At 55.1% G+C, this 23,309-nt stretch overlaps 1 protein-coding gene across 3 annotated transcripts in view; it reads right to left on the bottom strand.

Moving 5' to 3' along the window:
• Window positions 1–23,309, bottom strand: part of LOC105695333 (4-coumarate--CoA ligase 1) — a 41,172-nt gene that overhangs the window by 10,386 nt on the left and 7,477 nt on the right. The window contains exons 1-3 of one of the 3 annotated variants that reach the window (XM_012416821.1): window positions 8,731–8,935; window positions 819–999; window positions 100–307 (exon numbers count right to left, since the gene is read on the bottom strand). In XM_012416821.1, the coding sequence (XP_012272244.1) occupies window positions 100–307; window positions 819–950 (340 nt within the window). In that variant the 5' untranslated portion in view covers window positions 951–999; window positions 8,731–8,935. Of the gene's footprint in view, window positions 1–99; window positions 308–818; window positions 1,000–7,219; window positions 7,410–8,730; window positions 8,936–23,309 lie in introns of those variants that run through there. The other 2 variants (XM_012416822.2, XM_012416824.2) reach the window with 2 other exon arrangements.

The following is a 23,309-nucleotide window of genomic DNA, read 5'->3' as shown; positions in this document are numbered from 1 at the left end:
ACGGAACGGGGATTAAATAGGACAGCACGGTCGTAACTTTTTCAGCGGACGGAATGAAATCGCGAAAGAGGACCTCCAGAATTCATCGCGGGGAATCACCTTCCGTGTAAGCGGGATTGATGGGTACTAGCACGGCTCCGAGGTAAAAAGTGGCGCACATGGGCAGGACCCAATCGAGACGGTTCTCGCTGAAAATGCAGATCCTGTCGCCCATTTTCAGACCCAGCAGCCGCAGAAACTCCGCTAGTTTTATGCTTTCGCGAAGGACGTCGCCGTAAGAAATGGCTTCACCCTTGGTGACGTCCACCTGTAAAAACAAAGTTAGGACCCTGTAACGGAAGAGCGCCGAGAAACGAGATCACCGGGACATTTTTGACATTCATCGCGATCTCGTCGATCGGTCTTTAGGAAGAAAAAATCAAAAGCAATAAATCGGGAAAATGTGCTCACCGCTAATTGCAGGAAAAATAATCAACCACGGGAGAAACGAACGATAAGAGTCGACGCAGAGGAATATCGTGGGTGTATCAGGACTCAAAGTCGGTAAATTGGGTTGAAAAACGACTCGAAAGTAAACCCGTTGGGAAATGGGTTAGAGAAAATGGCGCGTCGGCTGGAAACGGGTTACGGAAAACGGATTACGAAAAATGTAACCCGTGTTCGCGTAGGTGCTCATTCCGCCCCGCGAAGTTACTCTCGAAGTCATTTCTCGTTTTTCTCTCGTTACCCGCAAAAGGCAAACCTTACCCTTCATTTCCCTTAATTAGCTCGAAAGGGAAACCTATTAGCGATGAAATTAATTCGTTCTCGATGCTTACAGCGGCGATTCGATCCTGGTGCTTGCGCAAGCCATCTAGAAGGAAATCTCCTACGGAATTGTGTTGTAATTTCGGAGCCGGAGGACCGCGAAAGATCCTTGCTCCAGCCTTGTCACCGGCCTTCGGCGTCATTTCCGCTTCCTAGGGGCTCTCACTCTAGTCGATCAAAGATACCCCTTCGCTGAAAAAAAAAAAAAACAACTAAAGTACCCCTTCATTGAACGTTCATTAAATATTTGAAGTCAAACTCGTCCGGTAGAGTCGTATAGAGCTATTCGGTGATAGGACGATCCCCGAAACATCCGACAATTTTCACCTCCCCTTCGCATAAACAGGGAATTTTCACCGTTACTCTATGCAACGCGTTAATTCCTCCATAACCGGTATCTTGTAAATATTTATATTTTATCTGATAAGCGAACGCGACAAAATCAACTCAAAGTGCAGTTTCGGTAGGATTTTAATTAAAGCGAGATACGCGGGTTTAAGTGTTTAACAGATGTCCAAACGGTAACTCTATCGCGGTTACGCCGCATTTTTCACGAAACAACGTTATTCCGTCAACGCGTGATCAGGGGACAGTTCGTAAAAATACCCTAAGTAAAGTTATTCTTACAGGGTCCCGGACTGCCGAAGAAAAGCTCGAGCTTTCCCTCACAGGTGCCGATACTCGACGAAAGTCAAATGGGAGGTTGGACCGGATGTATCCGTGACACGTCCGACGGGTGCTGCCCTGGGACCCGTCAAAGTGATTTTAAAAAGGGGAGCGTGAGGATTTACTCGCGATCGATTCCTCGAAGCTCTTCCGAAGATTCCGCGTCCATTGGCGACAGGACAAACGGCGCTTAACGCGTCGCGAATCGTCGGGATTGCGTCGTTAATTCAAGGCCTGCGGTTCGACGAGTCGAATCACCCTGATTGAGATTTGCTTTGATTACTCGGGAAACCGGTCGGAACGGACGATAGGGACCCGGTTGTTCTTCGGACGGCCTTTTAAACGTTAAACTCGCGCCGCGATTTCCCATTCAGCCTCCGAAACCGGGGCGTTGCCCGGGAGGACCTCGATTACCCGAACCCCGAATTTTCCGAGAGCGACCGCGATTAACCGAAACTCGATTTTACGAACTCCCGATTATCCAAACAGCACACTAGTCCGGGGTACGCAAACAAACTTTCGGTCCTCTGTCCACGGCGAGAGCGTTTACTCGACCTCGCGTTACACGTCCAGGGATCTGCCGACTAGGTGAAATTCGACCAAGGGGGCCCTTAAACGAGGCAAGTCGCTCAAAAATGCTGTCCTAATCTTTCCGCGGAACTACCCAACGCGCTCAACGCAACGTTCATTCGGAATTTTGACAATTTATTCGAGTGAAATAATTATTCTTGGAATTAATCGAATATTTCGTTGGGACCGTCCAAGGAAATATTTCCTTGGTCGGATTGAATTTTTCTTTCTCAGAGGAGAAATTCCATCCGCATGCGGATAAACGGGTTACTCGACTCTCGCTAACCGCATTCGACGCAAACGCTCTCTTTCGCGCCGTTCCAAGATTTAATTGGAAGCCGACGGGGGTGACCCTTCGCCAGGACCCGATAGAATTTCTGCCCGGCGTTCCCCGAGAGCGAGGAGCCGGGAATGCGTTCGGAGGAATCGTGGAACTCGCGGAGATTCGGGGCCGGGTCGTGGCACGCTCTCCGCGACGGCAGCCACGCGGCCGAGCCGGCGTGTGCCGGCGTGTGCCGGCGTGTGCCGGCGTGTGCCGGCGTGTGCCGGCGCGTGCCGGCCCTGGGCGCCCTGATTGTAACGCCCATACTGGAACACGCGAGCCGCATATCTACGATTCTTGGTTCCGCAAGGCACGTCCGGACACCCAGGGAATACTTACGGCGCCCGAGCCCGGGATCCGGGTCCGGGTTCGTATTCCTGGAACGACCGGTGGTCTGCCCCTAACTGGCCGACGGACTCCCGAAACGGGAGGAAACGGCGTTTATGGACTTCGCGCCCCGTTAACGCCTCTCCGTATCCCAGGAGTTGCGGGAACTTATTCGTTTACCCGCCGACGCTGGCAAATTGCTCTGAAATGCGGAAAATCCGTATCTCGAATGGTGAAACGCGACAAAGGTAGCGCCCGATGGACCGTTTCCCGCGAGGGGACGGTAATTCAAGAAATCATGGATTCTACCGCTCGAAATCAGCTGGAAATGGCAAGCAGAAATCTCCGAAAGACCGAGCCAATCGGCTGTCAAAGAAGGAAATCGTTTTCACGGTTCCTCGGTTTCGGACCGGATTGCCGGATTTCGCGGACAAGCTCCCATTTATTTACGCTGCATCCGGGGAAAACGCCGGTGCGGAGACAAACGGCCTAAGGAGCGACGAACTCGGGGCAGGGTTTGCAAAGAGCGCGGGAAGAATCGAGCGGTCCTCGTTGCGCCGTTCGCGTCACTCAAAAGGTACTTGCCGCGAGATGGCAATGGCATGGATGCAATTGGCGTCCCGACGGAATCGGCCGATCGCCGTCGAAGCTCGGAGTCGCGACGGGGAACGAATCCCGTCGCCTCGTCGAATTCACGGGGGTGAATTAACGGGCTGCCACGAGCTCTATAGCGGTGGGTTTTGATAACGCGTGACTCTATCTCGAATTCTCGCGCGCACAGGTAGTCTGTTTACTTAAGATAATAGGGCCGGTGGGTGGGGGAAGTGCCCCGCGAAGAGGTAAAGGGATATTTCAGCAGGCAATGTTAAGTCGGCGAGGTCGAGGGGATGCGAGGTCGAAGGTCGGGGCGGGGGCGGGGGCGGGGCGGAGCGGGGGGCGCGCAGGCAGCGAGAGAGGGGCTCCGAGATTCTCTCTCGGCGAGCTACAAGAACTTCATTTTCCAAGCCATTACGCCCCATCCCCCTGCACCTCCCGGAAACCCCTTTACCCCTTAAATTAATTTATATCGAAATTTTAAATGACACTCATCGGGCCGTGCAATAAATAACGCGAGCGGAGCCGCCGCTCTCGCCGAGGAGCCCCCGCCATTTCCGGATTCCGCGTTTAGGATTTCCCGCCCGAGGGTGGCTTTGGATTTCGAACCTATTCACCGGCCATTTTTTCACCCCCGTGTCGACGAGCTAACGCCCGCGTCGCCAAATGGGGGATTTCATCCTGGAATCTCGTTGCGCTCGGTGCGCACCGTCAACACGCGCCGGTGTTAAATCGAGCCGGCAGCGTTCGCCCCTTCTGAATTTTTCCCGCTCTCGGAGGGATGCTTTCCGGGTATTTAAATTTCCCCCATCGACCTCGCGAGAACAATTTTTCCTCGAACCTGAGAATACCCTCCGATTCGATTTTCCTCACCCTTTGCGAGATACGCAAGGGCGTTGTTAGACGCAACGGGGAAGGGCCAAACGGCCCGTCCGGGTTCGGGACCTACCCGTCCTTCGAGTTTTCGCCGATCGGCCGATTCGCCCCATTCGAGCGACTCCACCCCTGGAGATCTCTTCGAGTTTTCCTCTCGCCGTTTAATTTTTCCGCCCGGCCGCATACGGCCCGCGGAATCCGGGCATCGCTCAACGTCGCCTTTTCGATTTTGCGCGGCTCCGCGCTACTTCGCCGCCACTTTCGCACTTTCCTCCGTACTTTCTCCTCTTCCTTTTTCCCTGACTCGCCCCTCGCTGCGCGGGGTAAAAGCGTCGCCTACGCGCGCGGAATAAGAGCCGCGAGATGCTCCAGTTAAACTTCCTCAAGGTCGATAAGCAGCTTGGCCTCGTCCACCCCTCTTCCGGAGGAGGATCTTGCGGATCCTCCGCTAAAGTCGTTTCCCGAAAACTTTTCCTTTCCAGAAAATAAAAAAAAAAAAGGTACTTCTCGGTTTACGCCGACGGAACAATTTCCATTCGTTATTAGGTGAGCCGTGTCTTTTCTCGTGGCGGCTTCTGAATTTTGCTCGACGGTATTCTTTGCGAGGTAATTTTTCGCGGACTTGGAAATTCACGAAAACCGGAAGATCGATCGGGCCGGGACGCATTTTGGCAGCTCGGCGGGGAGGAGCGGCGAAAGGAAGGCTGCGCTTTAAAGATACGCTTTTCGAGTGCATCGATCCTTTCAACTGTCGGCCCCGGGACGCGGTAATTAAATCATTCCGCGTTCGCGCCGTAAATCGCGTTATAATGCGATCCTACGTAAATCCCCGCTGCATCGGAGTGAACTCGGCGATGTGCGAACAAGAATCGAGCGCCGCGGATTCGCAAGAAACGAGATAGAATTCCGCGGCGCGATGCTCGTCTCGGGGTATCGGAACATGATGCGAGGTTGGGCCGAAGCCTTCGAGATTAAAAACCATCTTCGTATGCGTATTTTGCGTATTTTGTATTGACTAGGGTAGGAAAGAGAAGAGCCGCACTTTCAAACCTGGTATCTTTGTCTAAGGCAACGGGAAAGTGGCGTCAAAGAGGTCTCGTTCATGAAAGTTTTCTCTAATCCAGGGGTATCGAAACGTTTCAAACTTTACAACGTGAATGTAAAAGCTTTAACAAAGTTCGGGACCCCCATGAAATTTTAATCGTTTAAAAATTCGTTTATAGGTATTTCTTTAATTATTTATAATACATGAAATTTCATGGGGGTCGAGACCTTCCTCGTTGGCCCCACATTCACGTCGTAAGGTTTGAAACGATCCGGTACATCCACTCCGGAGAAAAGTTTCATAAACGATTGACCCCTCGGATGCCAGTTTCACGACCCCTTAATATTTTAATCGGTTGTAAATGAATCGAGCATCAGGCATGCGGACGAAGCGTGAGCGAGTCGCCACGTGCACCTCCGCTTCAGAAACGCCATACCGTTTACTGCAGTCTGCTGCCGCGGCTTGCCCCCTCTCTGCTGCAGCTTCACTCCGAAACTCGTAACTGCGTTAGTCACCGTATCACTCCGAACCACGGGGAATTTAAATGCTAGTGGACGCGGTTACCCGTTACCGCAATCCACGACTTATGGCAGCACCCATGGTCCCATGCGATCTCGACCGGAACGGGATCCCCCGATGACCGAAAACTCGGCCGCGAATACGGACGTTTAGTTGTAAAAAAAATTCATAAATCTCAACAGGCGCTCGCGCCGTTCGTAAAATCTCGAAAACCGCGTCCACCTATTTTCCGCCCCCGGAGTAATCCAAAACCCCCTCTAATTCACCCTTAACCGCATTTCCCCCGAAGCATGCCTCGAAACGCAACGAGGAGCTCGCAGTTCTCGTTAGCGGGGCGAGTTGACAATTTTTCGAACTAAGTATAACATAGCGCCCCATACGGGGCCGGGTGCGGCGAGGTTTATGGGGCGATTCGCAGGAGCTCGAACGGCGCGACGTCAAATGCGCCGTCCGGGGATGGAGCGGCTCGCGGTCGCGCCGGGCACCCTGCCCGAGAGAGCGAGAGAGAGGGCGCGAGGCCGCCGGTCGCGAGGGCGAGAGAGAGGCGGATAGGGCCGAGCGGCGTTGTTGATAAAGTATGCCGTGAAATTGTTTTGCGCCGTAAAGGAAGGATGCCGGGGCTTACTGCACCCCTAGCACGTGCCGGGAGCGCCTGTCTAAGGGGTCGAAGGCGGGGGTGGGCATACGTGCCCCCCCTCCGGAAGACGAGCGTGCCCTCTCGGGGGCCAAGTCGAGTTCGGTTATGCGAGCTACGGGGACCGTCCAGCCGGGAGGCAGTTAATCCGGCGATTTCAACGAGAAGTTAACGACGTTACCGGCGACGTTACGACACTCGTCGTTTCATTTGCCGGCCCGGAATGCCGAAGCTCTTTGTTCGCCGATACGGCCGCGCTTATATCGGCGAATTAAGCGGCTGCGAAGTTCGACCCCGGAACGGGAACTCGAAATCTGGCCGGATCTTTGATAGCTTTGCGGGCGAACTCGTATCAAGACTGGATATCTACTCTCGCATTTGGTATCTTCTCTCGGTACCGGGCATCCCGAAGCTCGCGGTAATCCCCGAACCCGATGGAAGCCGTCGATGATCCGATCCAAACTCGGATCATTTGCTCGTCAAGTTATTCATTAACAAAGTCGATCCATCCCCGCCTTGAATGAAACGCAGCGTCCTGCCGATATTCCCAGGCACGGCAGTCCATTATCGAGTCAGAAATGATTTAATTATTAAACCGGTTTAATTTCATTAGCTAAAAAATTTACTTACCAATTGGGAATGACATACGGTTTATAGATTATTAACGTTATAACGTTTAAATTATTTGTAACCGTGGAGCGAATCCAAATTTATTCCTTGTTAGGCAGTGATTCGATTTAATCCGCTGTAATTTACTCCGGACCACGCGTATCGTGTGCAGGTGGAGCCTAGTTCGCGCGTATGAGTGCGCTGCGCGTCGTTCGGTCAGTTGATGGCAAGACCAACAATGGGGGAATACCTGTCGGCTGCGGTTCTTCGGACTCGATCGATTCCCGGTGGGTCTACTGTCCGTCGACGGATTGTCACGCCCCGAGCTGCCTCGACTTTGGATCGTCTAACGCGTGTACTGGCGTATGTTCTTCCCTGATTGTCGCTACCGAGTCGCAGTTTTTTCCCACATCTCCTCCGGCTTCGGCTATTCTCGGCCAGTCTCGGGCTCGTTCGCTGGGAGGTGGCGCCGCGCAGGCGCCGAGCGTCGGCCGCGTATCGGCCGCGAAATTCGAACGTCGTCGCGGGGCAAACGTCCGGATGGCCTTATCGGTGCTTGGGAAGTGACTCGCGAATGGCCCGATAGCGCGCTATCGTTAGAATTTTTCGATTCGTCTCCCCGATAACGCGAGAAGTCGCGTGCACCTCGACCGCGAGCTAATTGCAGCGAGGCATTGCACGGTAAACGATCGTCGCGTCACCGGGCGCAACAAGAGGGCCGAGCAAACTTTATTATTCTCGCGCGAACGCCGGAGCATTCGAGTCAAATAGCGCGATACGCCGGAGGCAACCGTTACAACTCGTAATCGTTCGCCCCGGGCCTGGGTGCACGTGTAGTATCCGCTGCAAACGGTGCCCCGTAAATCCGCCATTGCGGCCGGAAACGTTAATGCACCGTGTGTAATAATCGTTAGCTGGTTACACCGTTTAATTTCCACTTGCAGAAAGCCGCGGTGGGATACGACGCCGGGCGCCGCGGAAAGTGCGCCCGCTCGTTGGATGCGCGCTATCGCGGGTCCACCGACGGTCGCTCGTTTCTTAAGATTATTCCAAAAAGGAAATTCCGTCGGCATCGGGGAACGACGCTCGGCAACTTTTTTTTCCTTTTTTCGCCTTTTACACTTCGAAGAGTTCCTTCGGCGACGCGATTCCCGCTTTCGGGGGTCCTCTTTCCTCGCCATATATCGGCGCTACTCCGGTCGATCGCTGTCAATGTACCGGGCCGATGACAGGCGTCGTGTTGGCCGACGCAAAGTGCCGCAAGCGTCACGGCGTAAAGCTGGGAAAAGTGCGGAAAGCGCGGCGTCACTTTGAGCGCGGTAACGGAACAGTTTTGCCCGGAAACGCGCGGACACATCAATATCCGGCAAATGGACGGTAACGATCGCTATCTGTCCTATCCGCGCTGGCGTCGCCGCCGCCGCCGCGGATCGAACAACCGGAAAAAAGTCATTTTCGCCAAATCCGTGTTTATGCGCTTTCGGGAATTACGCCGGGCCGCGCCAATTGTGCCGGGACCCGTCAAGGGGTCGCCGATTTGCCGTAAATGGGGAACAAAAAGAAAGAAATTTTCCGAAATGTCCCATCGACCTCACCCAAGAAATTACAAAAATCACGGAACTCGAGTTTCCATGTTTCTAAGGCCCTCTACGTTCCTCGACTTAACCGACATTTTTCCAAAAAAATATATCTTCGACATTCATTTTCCAACGATTGTACCTTTTATCGAGGCAATTCCTCATCCTCTTATCAGGGACTTACCGTGAATGGCTTGTTTGCGCTTATCGCGAGTTTACGGAGCTACCATTAAAATGCGAAGCGCATTTTTCCATGTTTTGTAACGACTTTGAGGCAGCTCGTTGGAACGCGAAGACTCTTTCTTTTCGTTTTTCTTTTCCCCCGCGAATAACGAGGTGCCGACGTCGCGACGTTTGGCGTCCGAAGTTGCGCGGCGAACTGCGCGACCGCGAGCTCGAGCCTGACCTTAGGCCGACGCCATCAGGCCCACGGAACCGGACTTTATCGCGCTCGGCGTTATCGCGCCAGAGTCTGCATGGAAATTCTCTAAGAAGATTATGCATGCTTCGCGGTGCAGCCCTCCGGGCCATTTACTTCTGCCGAGAATAGCAGACGCCTCGCCACCCACCCGAACGTACTTTCCTTGTAAATATCCATTTAAATGAATAAAAATGAAGGACCGAGAGCTGATTCACCGTGTTCCCTAATTCTTACATACCCTTCTCGAAGACGTCAACCGGAGTTCTTCCGGAAAGGGAAATAATTCATTCGACGAAAGCTCGAGAACGGTAATTTATTATCGGCATAGGGCAAGATTCGACCGAGTTATTTCCAACCTTCGCGATTATTTTCATATCCGTGTTTCCGGAAGAGCCGAAGATAATCGGGCGTCTCGGCCGAACGTCAAAGATGTCGGGAGAGATCAAGGATCGCGACTCGTCGACCGATCATCCAAATCTCCCGCTCCGCGTTCGGGCTCGACGCGCATCATTTTCTCCGGGAATGCCGAAATCGCGGTTTAATTCGGGGACCTCGAATTACCGCGTTTCGCGAGCTAATAATCCTCGGGAAAGGCTATCAAATATTGCCCCCCTACAGGGCTCGCCGATACGTGGGCACCGACGTGTATATCACGGACATTGATTCAGTGCGCTCAAAATACTCTCCTCTTCGTCGAAATAAATCAATCGGCCCCGAGAGAGGGACAGTGTCGCGATTTATTACGTCCAAATCGAATTTATCTCGACCAGGGGATTTCCTTCTTTATAACGTTCGTTCGAAAAAGAAAGGCGCCGTCGTCGGATTTATCGCGAGGACTCGTTTCCACCTCCCTGGCGGACGGTTGGAAGCGAATGCCTAAACGATATCTTTGTGGTCTTCGTTAATAAATCGGTCATCGTTAATCTTCCGGACGGAAGGCCACGAACCGCGGCCCTCCCGCAAGAGAGGAATTTTCCAACGAGACGAGTGTCTTCGGTTCGCGCGGCCCGAAGCTCACGCGAGGCTGGCGTTCCTTGCCAAATTACTCGAGTCTTTGGCGCTTTCGTCGAATCCGGACTTTCCAGCCCCGGGCCGGGCTTTGTCGGCGTGGTGGCGCTCCGCGACGTCGCCCGGAATGTGCCGGGAGGACCCCCTGCAGACCCGGCCGCCATTGTCTCGAGAGACTGCATTTTCTTCGCCGTCGTTTGTTGCATAGGTCCGTCCCGAAGACGCCGCTTCGATCCCATTCGAAGAGTCCCGACTTAATTCGTAACTTTCCGCCGAAGTTACCGGAAGTGATTATTACGACGAGAGATTTCTATGGACTATCCGGAGCCGCTTTAAAAGCGAAGTGCGAATATCGGGAGTTTCCCTGTAATCCGAGGAAGACGGGCCTCCCCTTGACAAACGGCGAAATTGCGTCGCGATTTCGAGATTATTGCGCCCGGTTCGTTGCGCGAGGAATACTCACTTTCTGGGAATTTTCTACGTTTCGTAACGTTCTCCTCGAACAAAAGCGTGCACGTTAATATTACAATTTGTGCTCCACGTGATCGGCGGGCGATGTGATTTCTTGAAGCGTCGAAACCTCCGCGATACCGATGACGAGCGAGCTGGCCGATAAGGGCGATGACGAGTCGGTTAGTTTGCGCGTTTATCGGGCGTTCTTTGCCCGACGATTAATATTTTAATAATTAGAAGGCCCCCTGACATTTTTTTTTCTTTCGGTGCATCGTTTCCTGCTCGAGTCTCGTGATTTTTTTAACGACTGTCGCACATTGCGGAGGCCAAGTTTGAGGATCGACTGCGACGACATCGGCGACGAAGCGGGGATAAGGAGGAAGTCTCGAGGAAGTTGAGGGAAATTCGGGTGAAGGCGACGGGCTTATTTTGAAGATTCTCCAGGTCTCGGTGGCAGGTGCGGGTACTTCGCGTGCTTCGGCCTCGGGGCCAGCTTTGCCTTCCGTATACGTCCTCGAACCTTCCGGCATACTTCCCCAAAATACTTCGGATAACCGAGGCACGAGGTACCGCCAGAGTCGCGAAATACGCCGCAGCATCCCCGAGGAGTCTCGTCTCGCGACGATCTCCTCCAAAGTTCTGTAGCTGATCATTTCGGATGGATATCGACGCAACGACTACCTCCATTTTCGAGATACAACGATCAAGAACGAAATGCGGTGCTCTAAAATTCGAGAAGCACTCCTGGAGCCCTCTTAAAAGGATTTTCTTCTCGAATGTGACGATCGTAGTCGCTTTTTTTTTTTTATTTAAACGGAGATATTTCCAATTAAATCATTAAGGAGATTTCATAAATCGCGAGATACTGGTTTATATACACGGATAATTAATTTAATAACGTATTAGACAGGGTCGCTATTGGCAGGATGTTGAATGGATGTTCGGGTTTCACCCGCGGTAATTGGCGTGCGCGTAACCGTACGCGTGCTTTGAATACCGCTCATCTCTCGATCCGAGGTGGATGGACGACAGCGGTTATGAAAAAGTCACGATTACTCGAGTTCCCGTTCGAGGAGATTCAAAGAGAGCGGCTCGAGGAGAGATCGTAGGAACGAAACGACACTTTTACTCGCAGCGCGAACACTTCTCATTAGCCCGGATGCTTTCGCGGATCTTTCCGGAGAAAACGCAGAGACGTCCCTCTGGCATCGAGATCGATTCGGTCGCGATCGAATGCATTCGCGTATCCGTCAACCGATGCGCGAGCCGAGAGTGCCTGTCGCGTTTCCCGTGGGAGACTCCGACCATTTCGAAAGATCTCTCGAGGAACCGTCTCTCGCGAGACTATCGACGAATACCTCGACATGGATCGACCTTCGACATTCCTGATTTTTCCGACGGGGAGGTAATTCGAGTAGGGTTTATTGGACTATTGGACGCGAAACGGGGAGCTAGGGAGGAATCATCGGTCCAAGGGAACGTCCAAACAGAGAGCGAAAAAAAGATCGGAAGATGGGACCGCTGGAGAAGACACCCTTTGGGTTTCCTTACCCTCGACCGGGTTAGTCCCATCGCGGAGCTCGTTGCAGGAGGTACAACCTTTCGGAAATAAACGTCGCCGGAGTTAGAAACTTTGATTTGATTTCTCTCGACTCATTGGGTCCTCCGCGGAGCGCTGTCCGTGGATTTTCGGTTTTCCATTTCTCCCGCTGTACATATCGGTTTCGTTCGATCGAAACTTCTCCCGGGTGTCGCCGTTTTCTGGAGAGCGAATATTCCGCGCAGTCAGGGTTGGCGATGACTTTCATTTATTTTTTTTGTTTAAGGATCGCTCGCCAGGGAAAGAAGATCGATCGCCGCGCGAAATTCGTTTCTTCCTGGAGTAACCGCCGATTTTCGCCGACGAAGCCAGGCGGAACTCGAGGCACATCTGCGATCTGTTCGATACGTTCAATCTACTCGACCGTTTTGAACCCGAGTAACCATTCGGTCGGCGCGCCCTTCTTCCCGGACCGTGTCAGAATTTAATGCACCGGGAAGGCTCGGTAATGGCGAAACTAATTTCGCAAGTGCTCCATCGCGTCGATCTCAACTTGGGAATAACAGCACCCAATTAGCCGGTTTCCCTGTAGTTACATCGAGTTGTCGAGGAGTGGTCCTTCTCGAACGATCGCGGACTCCGGGACGCGTTCGAATCGGTGCGGGATGAACCACCCCCTAGGTCGATTTTACCGGAGGACGATCCCTCGAAGAAATTGGCGACAACGGATTAACTCCCGATCCGACCGGTCCCCGCCAAGCCGATATCGATCCACAGGGTCGAAAGCGGTCGATCACCGATCGATCGACGATTGAACCATTGCCTGTCATTGACCGGTGCCCACCATTAGTCGTCCCGGGGCAGGAGCCGCGTCATCGCCAGATTCCGGAACGATTTAACGTGCCGGATGACCGCGGACCCGATTCCTCGCAAGAGACAAAATCGAAACGCTTTCCGCCGATCGGGCTCGTTACGCGCGTCGCCTGCGCGATCTTCGACTTCTATCCGCTTATCGAGCGGAGTGCCGTAACGCGCGTCCTTATCGCGGGCCAAACTTTGCCGATGCACCGAGCGATAACGCGAAATAAATCCATCCGACCGAAGGCAATCGTCCCTTTTTTTTTCCTTATTCGTTGCCGTTTACTCGGCCACATTATCGGCACGTCGTCCCTTTCCTCGTAGGCGCCGCCGAGCTGACCTAAAGGGAAACGATTACTTACAAGAGCCCCTCACGCACTCCTCCGCGCCCCCTCCGTCGGCGGCTCCCAAGGGTTGAGGGGAGAGGGGCCGAGAAAGAGCGGCGGGGCGGCGGGGCGGCGCGGGGCGAGAGGAAAGGAGGGATAATTGAATACAACTTGATCGGGCCGCGCGTTTCCACCCCATTAAATCGGGCTTAAACTCCTAAGGGAGGGAAAGGGAGAACCCCTCGCCTTGGTTGGCGCGAGAGAATGTTTACTGCTGCCCCAGCTGGGGGCCAATCGGTACGGTCGCTCTCGCTCTTCCTCTCGCGGACGTCCCGCTCGCTCCCTCTCGCTTCCGCGTTCGACGCTCGCTCACTCGGCAGGCAGTATACAACCGTACAATGGAGTCGCGCCGGCAATAGCTAAGCCGATGTCGTTATACAGCCGTATTATTCCTCGCCGGCTTCCTCCGTTATAGCCATAATCAAATTAACTTACTCGAGATTTTAGGGTCCTCCCATCGGGGTCGGCCCGGACCGCCTCGAGAACCGGAACCGGGGCTTCGTTCCGATTCCTCGCGACGGTACCGGGTCCCGCTACCCCGCTCGAATTTGCCCCAGAGGTCGGGGACACGCCTGGTCGGGCCGACGTTTTATCGCAGGTCCGCCGGAATCGGCCGCCTTCGAGAGACCCGTGGACCAACTTCCGGTTCTCGAGATTTATCGGCCCTCGGACCCAGGCCGCCGCGAAGACGGTTGCGGAAGAATTGGACGAAGAACGATGAAAGCCCCCCCTCGAGTAAATCCTCCGAACTCCGAGTTCACAAGGTCCTACAACGCGGACGGTCTCGCGACGACGACCCTCTCGTAAAGAGCCGACTCGAACGGTTTTGCGTTTCGAGCTTTGCACCCTTCCGGTGCCGTTGCACCTCTCAGGTACGAGCCCTTGCGTTTCGTCCCTCGGCCCGGTCCGAACCGCCGAGTTGCGGATGGTCGTCCGCACACAACGAGAACTCTCCTGGCAATTCTGGACGCGGCGGCACCGCGAAGCACTGCGAAGTACTTGGGTAAACATCATCAGGGATCACGGTGTTCGACGTTGAACCGCGGTACTCGCGCGGTAATCCCGTGGATTACACAAAGCCAGAAATCCGAGGGCAAATGCGCGGGTCCCTGCGCCGGGACGGCTGTACGTAGGCGCCGATATCGAGCCCGGCGCCTCGATCGGACCTCGACCTCGGGGCGAAGGAAACTCCACCAATTTACGTTTTGCGGTCGTCGATCGTTCGATTCTCGGTTCCCGCCGCGATTCCGAGATCGATCGCCGACAGAATTTATCCACCCGGTCGCCCCACCGTCTCGGAGCGTTTCCTCGAGTCGGTCCTCCCGAGAACAACCGAGACACGGCCGGCCGGGCAATTTCCATATTCAAACGGCAGCGGCCATCCGGCGTCCGGGTTTCGTCGCTCGAACGAGCCCACCCCGGCGTCGGAAATCTCGCTCGCGGTCCTCGTAATAAGGATCTCGACGGAAATATCCCGTAACCGTTCGAGTTACACCCGGGCGTTCCGGCGTTACGCCTCTCCCACCGTAACACGCCGTAACGCGGGCGTAACATCAGCGTAACATCAGCGTTACGGGGGCGTTTTACCCGTTTGTCGACGCGTTTCCCGGCCGGCTTCGCAAAATAAGGAGGACCCCCTCGGCCGATCGCGCGAGGCGCATTCCCGGGAAAGGGAGCCATCTCGGCGTAATCGAGGCGACGGTTCCCGGCGTTGATGTCCGACGTTTCGCGGTTTACGCCCGGGACCGTCGGCCGGGTCCCGACGCTCCTAAGGCCGCGCGTCCCGTCGAAAGAGCCGCCTTAAAAGTAAGAGGATCACCGGATAATAAAAGAGCGTCCCATTAGCTCGCGCGCGAGAGATCCGGAGGATCGAAGGGGCCCGGGTTCGTTTAAACCGACCTGGGCGTATCCCCGTCGTGGCCGCGGACGTATACACCGCCCCGGCCTGGTGTACACGGTAATACGGAACGGATCCGCCGGCGGAGGGATTAGGCGGGTCCGGGGAGCTTTGGCGGATCGGCGGAATCATGTAGCGGCTCGCTGCGCCATCCGGGCTCGCCTCGTCGACTTCTTGGGGGCCGAGATTAGCTCGGTTGCCGATAGCGCCCCGACCCGTCGAGACTAACCCGCGGTAAGAACTTTGATTAGCTATCTTTCCGCCGACCCGGTCCCCGGGAGGGACCCACGCCGCCCGAAAAGGGCAGTCGGGGGGGAAGATCGGGTCATTGGGTCCGGCGGTCGGTCCGGTGGCGTCTCCTCGAGGGTAGCGGAGTCGACTCGCAAAATCGCGGGTTTTAACCCTTTAGTGCCGGCCAAAGTCGTTGGCACTCGTCCAATAACGACGAATCATTGTCCGGCCCCGAAAGGATTAATGCTGGAAAAAAATGGCGGAAAAGTCGGCTTCCAGTTGACACCTCGTATCGGCCCGATCCGACGTAAGTCGGAAACCGTCCGATTGGATCGGCCGGAAGAGGGCCGGCCTCTCCTCGGCAGGGTTCCTGCAAGCGAACGGAGGGATATTGTGATCCCCGCGAGCGCAACTAGAACCGTCGCTTTGGACGCCGCCGCGCGATATTACACGTCCGAGTCAGCAAGAGCGAGCGAGCGAGCCCGAGGAAGAGGGTGGCCGTGGATCGAGGGAGAGAGGCGCAGGAAGGGTGCCCGCCACTCCGAGCCATCCAAACAGGATCCCTATCCTCGCCCGGAGTTAATTGCCTTGCCAATGTAGGATTAGCGGACTGGAGGAGGACTCGGGCTAGCTTGTGGCCGCTTAGCTTCCGAGCAGCGACGCGAAATTCGCCCTGTGTACTCGAGGCCTCCGCCGGCGCCCTTTAAACCCCCGACGAGACCTTTCCGGACCTTCCCGGGCGCCGGCTCGTGACTTTGGACTCTCCGACCGGCGTCGCGACGCCGTCGGACCGACGCGTCGTTACCGCGTGCGTCCAATTACCGTTCCTCGGGGAGATTTTTCGCCGGGATCGCCGCGGAATCGGTTTATCTCCCCCGGCGACGACGTCGAGCGGGGGCCATTAATCAAATCGAATCAAGCTGTGCCTAATCAATCGGTGATAGCCGTAACCGCTGGCGGAAAAACTTGGATTGGCTATCGAGCGCTGCGCGCGCAGGATCGGCAGGGCTAGGGGGAGGTCGGCGTTGTACGCCGCGGAGAGGCTAGGCTGTACCGACGTTGAAAGATGGAGGTGCTCCTTCTCCCCGGCCGCTGCTTCCAGCATGATGTAGCACCATCCGAATGCGCTGATAGATCCAATTTACGGAGCGCTCCTCCACCCCGGCTCCCGTAGACAATTTTTAACTCGGTCGGTCCCGGACGGCGCGCGACCACCCGTTTGGGTATCTCGCCTCGAGGACGTCCTTTTCTCGCCGGATCCCGAGGCCGAAAGCGGTACCACCGGTTCGGGGTCGAGACGAGCCGGGGCACGGGGTCGGGGTCGGGGTCGGGGTCGATTCGCGGGCCGGATCGACCAGGCGGAGATTGTCGCGGAATCCGATAAAAAGAGAGACGGGAATCTCCCCGAAAGGCTTGGCCGTGCCGCTTTTGCTTTTACGGGCCGTCGCGCACCTCGACTAACCTCACTTTTTTTTCCCTTCCCCGCAGTCTCTCGCCGTCGCTCCGGGACGGAATGGAACGCCAATTTGTCCCGGAGTATCTCAAAGCCCGGAGAGACCGACTTCCAACGACGAGGAGAGCTCGGGAAGGAGACAGGATATTAAAGGAATAATGCCCTTTTATTGGCGTGTCCTCGCGAGACCCTTCCTCCTCGGTTTCGCACCCCGCCGATGAGGGTCGAAACGTTTTCCGACTTTGTTCCCGTTAAAGAAACATCGGAAACCGAGACGCAAAGTGCGCGACTCGCCGCAAAAAAAATATTTCGAATCTACTTTCAGAGGGTATCGAATTTTGTAATCAGGACTTGCCCCATGGATGGCGATAATCGACGATACGGCCGCTCGGCGGTTCCACTGAAAATGGCGACAGGGACGAGCTCGCTCGATCGGCTCTTAAAACGCAATTGCACTTCCGGTCCCGGTTCGTTCGGATTATGGTGTCGGGGTCGGGTCGAGCTCGGCCGGCGTCGATGGCTGTCGCGATGAATTCGAGCCTTTTCTAGCATTCGTAATAGACTCGCCAGATGACGACAGGTTCCGACTCTACGTTCGGGCAAAAACAAATATCCCGAGGGCGTTTCACCAAGTATTTCCCGGGTCGAATGTGTCCGTGCCCCAACGACGCGTACCTTACCCCATAACTTGGCCAACGGCTCGTTCGCTATCCCTATTTTCGCGTTTCGACGTTCGTTACCCTCGGGTCAGTAAATGGGGCATTTATCCCGCGATACGCGGGAATAACTGCCGGACGCCATTACCGGATAACACCCGCGGAGGGTAACTCTTTAATCCGTTTCCCGAATGCGAAGTTTTCATGGGAGCGTCGCTCGTTCGCCCGCGAAATCGTTTCGCGCGGTTGGAGGACCGGAACGGCCCAACTTCGAGCCGGTCGTCCCTCTTCGGAATCCCTCGAATCGACGTTAATTTGGAAGAACACAATTTGAAAGGACCGTTTCGGAACGGTGGGTCCGGAGGAAGTCCTCCGGCGCTCCCTTGCCCCTAAAGCTCGTAGAGGCGCGAGGTCGCGTAAACGCGACGTTAAACGTCGGTTAAAGCGTAAATGTCCGGACGCGACGCGTCTCTCGGTATAACGCGGCCGCGACCGTTAATCAATATTATCGCGTTCCCGCACGCGTGTGGCGCGTTAATCCCGCGTGGTGCGAGCCGAAACGAGGCGGCGCGACACTTTGCGGCCCGTCCGGGATCGGTGGTCCGTTGGGAAAAAAGGGAGGAAAAAAGAGAAGAAAAAAGGAAAATGTCCGCCCCGTCGCGTCGTTTCCTTCGATCCGCGAGCTTTCACGGGCGGCCGGGCAAACAAAACGCCCTCGACCAAATCCAAAAACAGGCGTCCCCGGCACTTTTCCGCGCCGGCGTTTGTTTGTCGTAAACCAATATTGCCGCTCTGCCGATCCGACCCATTTTTACCGAGCAAACCCCGAGCGCGAAATTCTTCGGGGACTGTAGTTTAATACTTTCACGGACACGACCGTCTGTCCGCGGTCCCACGATTCCCGGGTTCCGTTACGGCGTCGCGAGGGCGGTTCGCGCCGGTCCTGGCGATGCTCCTCGGCGTGGGGTGGTCTTCCTCCAAATTCCCCGTTAAACGGGACCCCAAAGCAGATGACCTCCCGGACGAGGCCCGAGCGGAAACCCGGTCCGGCATCGTTCCCCGTAAAAGGACCTTTTCCTCCCCTCCGCTCGAAATCGAGAGCGGCTAATTCGATCGGATCAAGAGTTTCGAGCGCGGAATCGAAACCGCGGAAAGAGTTGGCGGATCCTCCGGAAAGTTCTGGGGGAAAAAGGCGACTCCGAGTGGACGAGGAAGCGACGTCCAGAAGGCGGGAGCGGGACGTGACCGAGCGAACACACGAGGCACGATAATCGTGCCCGATGCCGGGAAGAAACCCCGAGATGGACCGCCGGGGAAGTTGCAAAACTACGTCATAATCCCGGTTTCCGGGCGGGAGGATCACCCCGTATGCCGGGGGCGCATCGAGAGGGTGTTTTATCGTCCCTCCTAAAAGCTTTCCCCGAAGAACCCTCTTTCCCGTCCGCGCGAGGAACCACTGGCCGCGAAGTGGCTCCGGGAAAAAATCTGCCGACACCGTCGTCCATCCGGGGTGAAAGACGCGCTCTCGGGGGTGGACGAAATCCGATTGGTCCGCCGGTGGGCCTAGCGCAAAAAATTCGCCGTCTAAAATCCACGTTACGTGTACCGTCGCTCCAAAAAAGGTACTCGCGATATTTTTTTCCAAGACGTAATTTCATCCAAACCGAGAACGACGCGCCGGTTCCGTCTTCGATCGGGGATTTTTTTTAACGTTAAACGCCACATCGGGGCTACGAAGGAAAGGAGAGCGAACGTTACAAAGGAATCGCGATCGGCTCCAATTAATCATTGGAGTTCTTTTGCAATTTTCCAAGTATTTTTGGAAGTTCGATGGCAGAGTGCCTCGCGTCGTGTGATCGCAGCTGACCCCGGACGATTAATGGAAAACTTAATTATGGGCCACGGGTGGAGGAGGTAGGTGCACCTTGCCCAGGTTTCGGGGCTCGTCCAGACGAGGGTGCTCGCCCTGCCACCGGGGTGCATCCCGTGGAGAAGGGTGACCGCGTGGGATGTACTTGACGTATTGCTCGAGTGATCGGATATCGATTAGGCCGTTGCCCGAGCGGCACGGCCACGATAGGTCGTAACTTGCACTCGATGCTATTCCACTAATTACCAAGGCGACACGGCAATGCGATCGGCACTCCGAGTCGTGGACTTAACGATCGCCGCCATATGTGTGCGATGCACTCGTCCCTGGCGAATCGCTGGGAATCGCTGCCGGGGTGGACAAAGCCGCGGAAATGGCCGAAATCGTGAACTTCCGCGCCCCTAAAAAAAATTGATGCCGCGGGAAAATATCTCTCCCGCGTTAATATTTCCTCCAGAATTTAATCCCTCAAATTTGATGCGCGAATTCCCCGAGCCGATTCGATCGGTAATTGCGATTTAATTTGTGGATTCGCCGGAAGGACGAGACCTTCTTTTTGGCCCGGACTGGAAGGTACTCGTCCGCGATGTCGTCGATCGCGGGATTTCGAGGGGATGACGAGACGAGACGCTTTTTGCCGCGGGACGGCGGTCGAGGGGAGGTGCGAGCGAAACGTCCGGCAGCGGGGAAAAATGGAACCTCGAAGAAATTTTACGGGGGTGCGGCCATTTTCGGGAAAATATTTGCCGAGCGAGGCGCGTTCCGCGAATTATCGGCCTCCACCTCCGAGCGTCGCGGCCGGAGGGGACTCGAACGGCTCGGGAAAAATCCCAAGAAGGATCGAACGGCAACGATACCCGCCTCGCGTCTCGGGGCACGGTCACCGAGATCCCGAGAGTAACCGGGGGAAACTCGCGGGATGGAATTCGGGAAGTTGGACCCGCGAAAAAGCGGAGCCGCATAGCTGGCCCCGAGGTCAGATCGCGCGCCAATTAAAGCGAGCGGAGTCTCGGCGTCCCGGGGAGAGGAGCTCGAGCTTCTTAACTATGTAAACTATCCCACCGCGTGGTTAAGACATCTACCGATAAGCCGGTCTCTCGAGGTCGGGCTCCGAAGCCCGCAGCTCTCGCGTATGTACGCCGTCCGTATATACGAGGAGCCTCGGCGAGCTCCTTTACGGCCCCGGCCAGTCCGTCTCGGGCTCGGCCGCTCCTCGACGCGACCACGTAAATTGCTACGTGCCCGCGATTTATTAGCGCTGCAGGCCCGTCACTAATAAGAAGAGGTTGACGTTGACTCGGGTCGGGGATACAATGGGGCCCGGATGCCTCGGTACCTATTTCACCTCCGATCTAACGAGGGCCCCCGACGCTTCGACGGAAGTTGGGGATAACGTCGGACCTCGACTCTCGAATAATCTAATCCGATAACTAATTCGGAAATATTTCGGAGGCGAGCATCCGGAATATAGCTCTCCGGGAATAACTCGGAAATAATTCGCGGTGGACGAGGATCGTCCGGGGGCTCTGATAGCGCGGTTCTCGCCGGCGTTCGGTAAACGGGGCTTCGACGGAGAAATCGAGACGACCGCGGGGAATCGCCGAGAGAACGTTTCCGGAGTCTCGTTCGGGGGGGATGATTTTTTTGGGGGGTTCAGGTTTGAAGTTTATTTTGGACGAGGAGATTTTTACGGAGCTTTCGATCGGAGAGTGGACGGTGGCCGAAGGAGTGCTCCAGGAGTGGGTCCTCCGCGTTTGTCTCGCACGAGGCAATGCTCTCCCGGGCCGGCGAAATATCGTCCCCGGTGTACGCGGCACGGAAAGGGGCGGCAAGCCCGGGAGAGGATTCATGACTCTCTCTTTATCGCCTTGACAGAGTTCAATTTGAAAGCCTCCGGTCCTCGGGAAGTGGCGGCGCTTTTACGCGTGCACGTAAGGGGCGCGAGGAAATCGGCCCGCGAACTCGGACCACCTCTTTTCCGCCGCCACCTTTTCGGTCGGACGTTCGACGAGAGGACAGCGGAAGGAAGTAACGGGGGGAGGGGGGAATGCTTAAATTCTTCGACAGGGAAATCTCGACTAGCCGGAGAAAAAACGAAAGTTTCCCGATGTGAAAATAAATTGAAGAGGATTTGGTGCTTCCTCGAAGATTCCATTTTTTTTTAATTTAACGATTCTTCCGACATTTTTCCATTTCGCGTTTCTCGACGAGGAGCGGAGAAAAGATCGAAATATAAGTACGTCGGGAAAGTAAAAGACCCTTTGCCGATATCACGTCCGAATGGACGACACACCGACCCGGCCGGAATAGGAGCGGCTGTGTTTGCCGAGCTAAGTGACACTAATTGAAAGTTCAATGCCGGCATATTGATTACACCGAGGGACACATAATGCCGCGCAAACACGCGGTAATTCGATCACCCTCCCGTCTAATTTATCCCACAACACTCGGTAACTCGACCGGCGAATGACGGCCTTATCGATGACTATCGGCGCGATTACGGTGCCGACCGAGTAACGCGCGGTTACTTTTTCCCCTTTCTTTTTCACATTTTTTTTTCCCGCCCGGTGTATCCCCCCGCTTCAGTTTTCCGTCGATTTTCCCGTCCTTCCAGGGGTTCTTCGACGACCCGTCAATTTTTAATGATCTCCGCGCTCCGGACTCCCCCGGATTTTGAACTCGATTGAAGCTCGAGTGCCACCGTTTGCGCTCCGATATTTCGAAATTAACAGGCAGGCATCGGGCAAATACGTTTCTATTACCTTTCGGATTCGGTACCATGGATCTGGAAACGACGTTGGACGCTTCCGCGCCGTTAAAAATATCTGTTGACTTCGTGCTCCTTTAATGTGTACGTAATGTGACAACTTTAACGCGACGCGTAGATACAAGGTGGTATACTTTTTTGTTCGCGAGAAGCAAAAATGTTAAAAAGGACGAAAAACAGGAGGAAGGTAAAACGAACCGAAACGCTAAATTCCGTAGACTCTGAAACTATTCATTTCCCGCGTAAGAATGACTCGTTACACTTTCCGCGGGAAAAAGAAGAGCCATTACCACAGGCATGTCGTAGGCGGTGCGATCCTTTGACTTTTACCCTGCATAAATTCCTCCGACATACCGCTTCCTTTACTTTCGGACGTGCCAACGATTCTTTCGGGTGCTGGACCACCTTTTTCCCTCCCGCGAATTCGGTGCAACGATACGAAGGCTGCGACTCGCCGGTCCCGCTGCACCATAATCTGCAGCAACATCCCTAAGTCAACGGTCCAGTTTCGTTCTCCCGACCGAACGTTCGTCCTCCGACTTGTCGCATAGATTATTCCGGCTCGGACTCGGACCGCTTTCACGGGGTTTGCGGATGGGTGTACAGAAACGGAGCTGCCCCGGCAATCCCGACCCGAACGAATTCTCACCCGGCGTCGAGTCGAGGAGTTGCGTCCCGCCAAGTTTCCGGAACTCGAAGAAGTACCCGAAGAATACTTCGGTCGGGCCGCCCTTCCCCTCCCCTGGGCGGGGGGACGCGGATTGCATTTTGCCCCGAGCCGCCGCCCCTCTGAGTCTCGGGGGAGGATTTCGCGATTTTCGCCGAGTTTATTCCGGCGCGTTACCTGTCCCAACTCTCGCCCAAGCGACTTTCCTCGCAGTCAAGCGAAATTCGCGGATACGGCGGGTCGCCCCGATCGGGGCGAAAGCGCCCCGCGATTTCCGCGGAGAATTCCCCGGCCTCCTCCTAAGCCTCATTTTTAAGGGAAGGAATATTTTCCGACGACCGAGAAACGCGTATAAAAGAAGTAATACAATTTTTAGTCCGTTCAAAACGGCAAGACGCATCGTTGATATCGTTTTAACCAGCGACGAAGGAAAAACTGAGCAGTTGTAAAATTCTGGGCGAAGGTCGCGGTTTCGCGAAATGCCGAGAAACGGTTCGCGGGAATTCACCATTAAGCCCTATTCCTTGCGCATTGCTCGGCTTCATATTTTCCCCGG

The sequence above is a fragment of the Orussus abietinus genome, unplaced genomic scaffold, assembly GCF_000612105.2.
Source record: "Orussus abietinus isolate OABI.00-Male unplaced genomic scaffold, Oabi_2.0 scaffold47, whole genome shotgun sequence".
Classification (NCBI taxonomy): domain Eukaryota; kingdom Metazoa; phylum Arthropoda; class Insecta; order Hymenoptera; family Orussidae; genus Orussus; species Orussus abietinus.
Note: the sequence above shows the minus strand (reverse complement) of the source record. Positions and strands in the feature narration are given on the sequence as shown.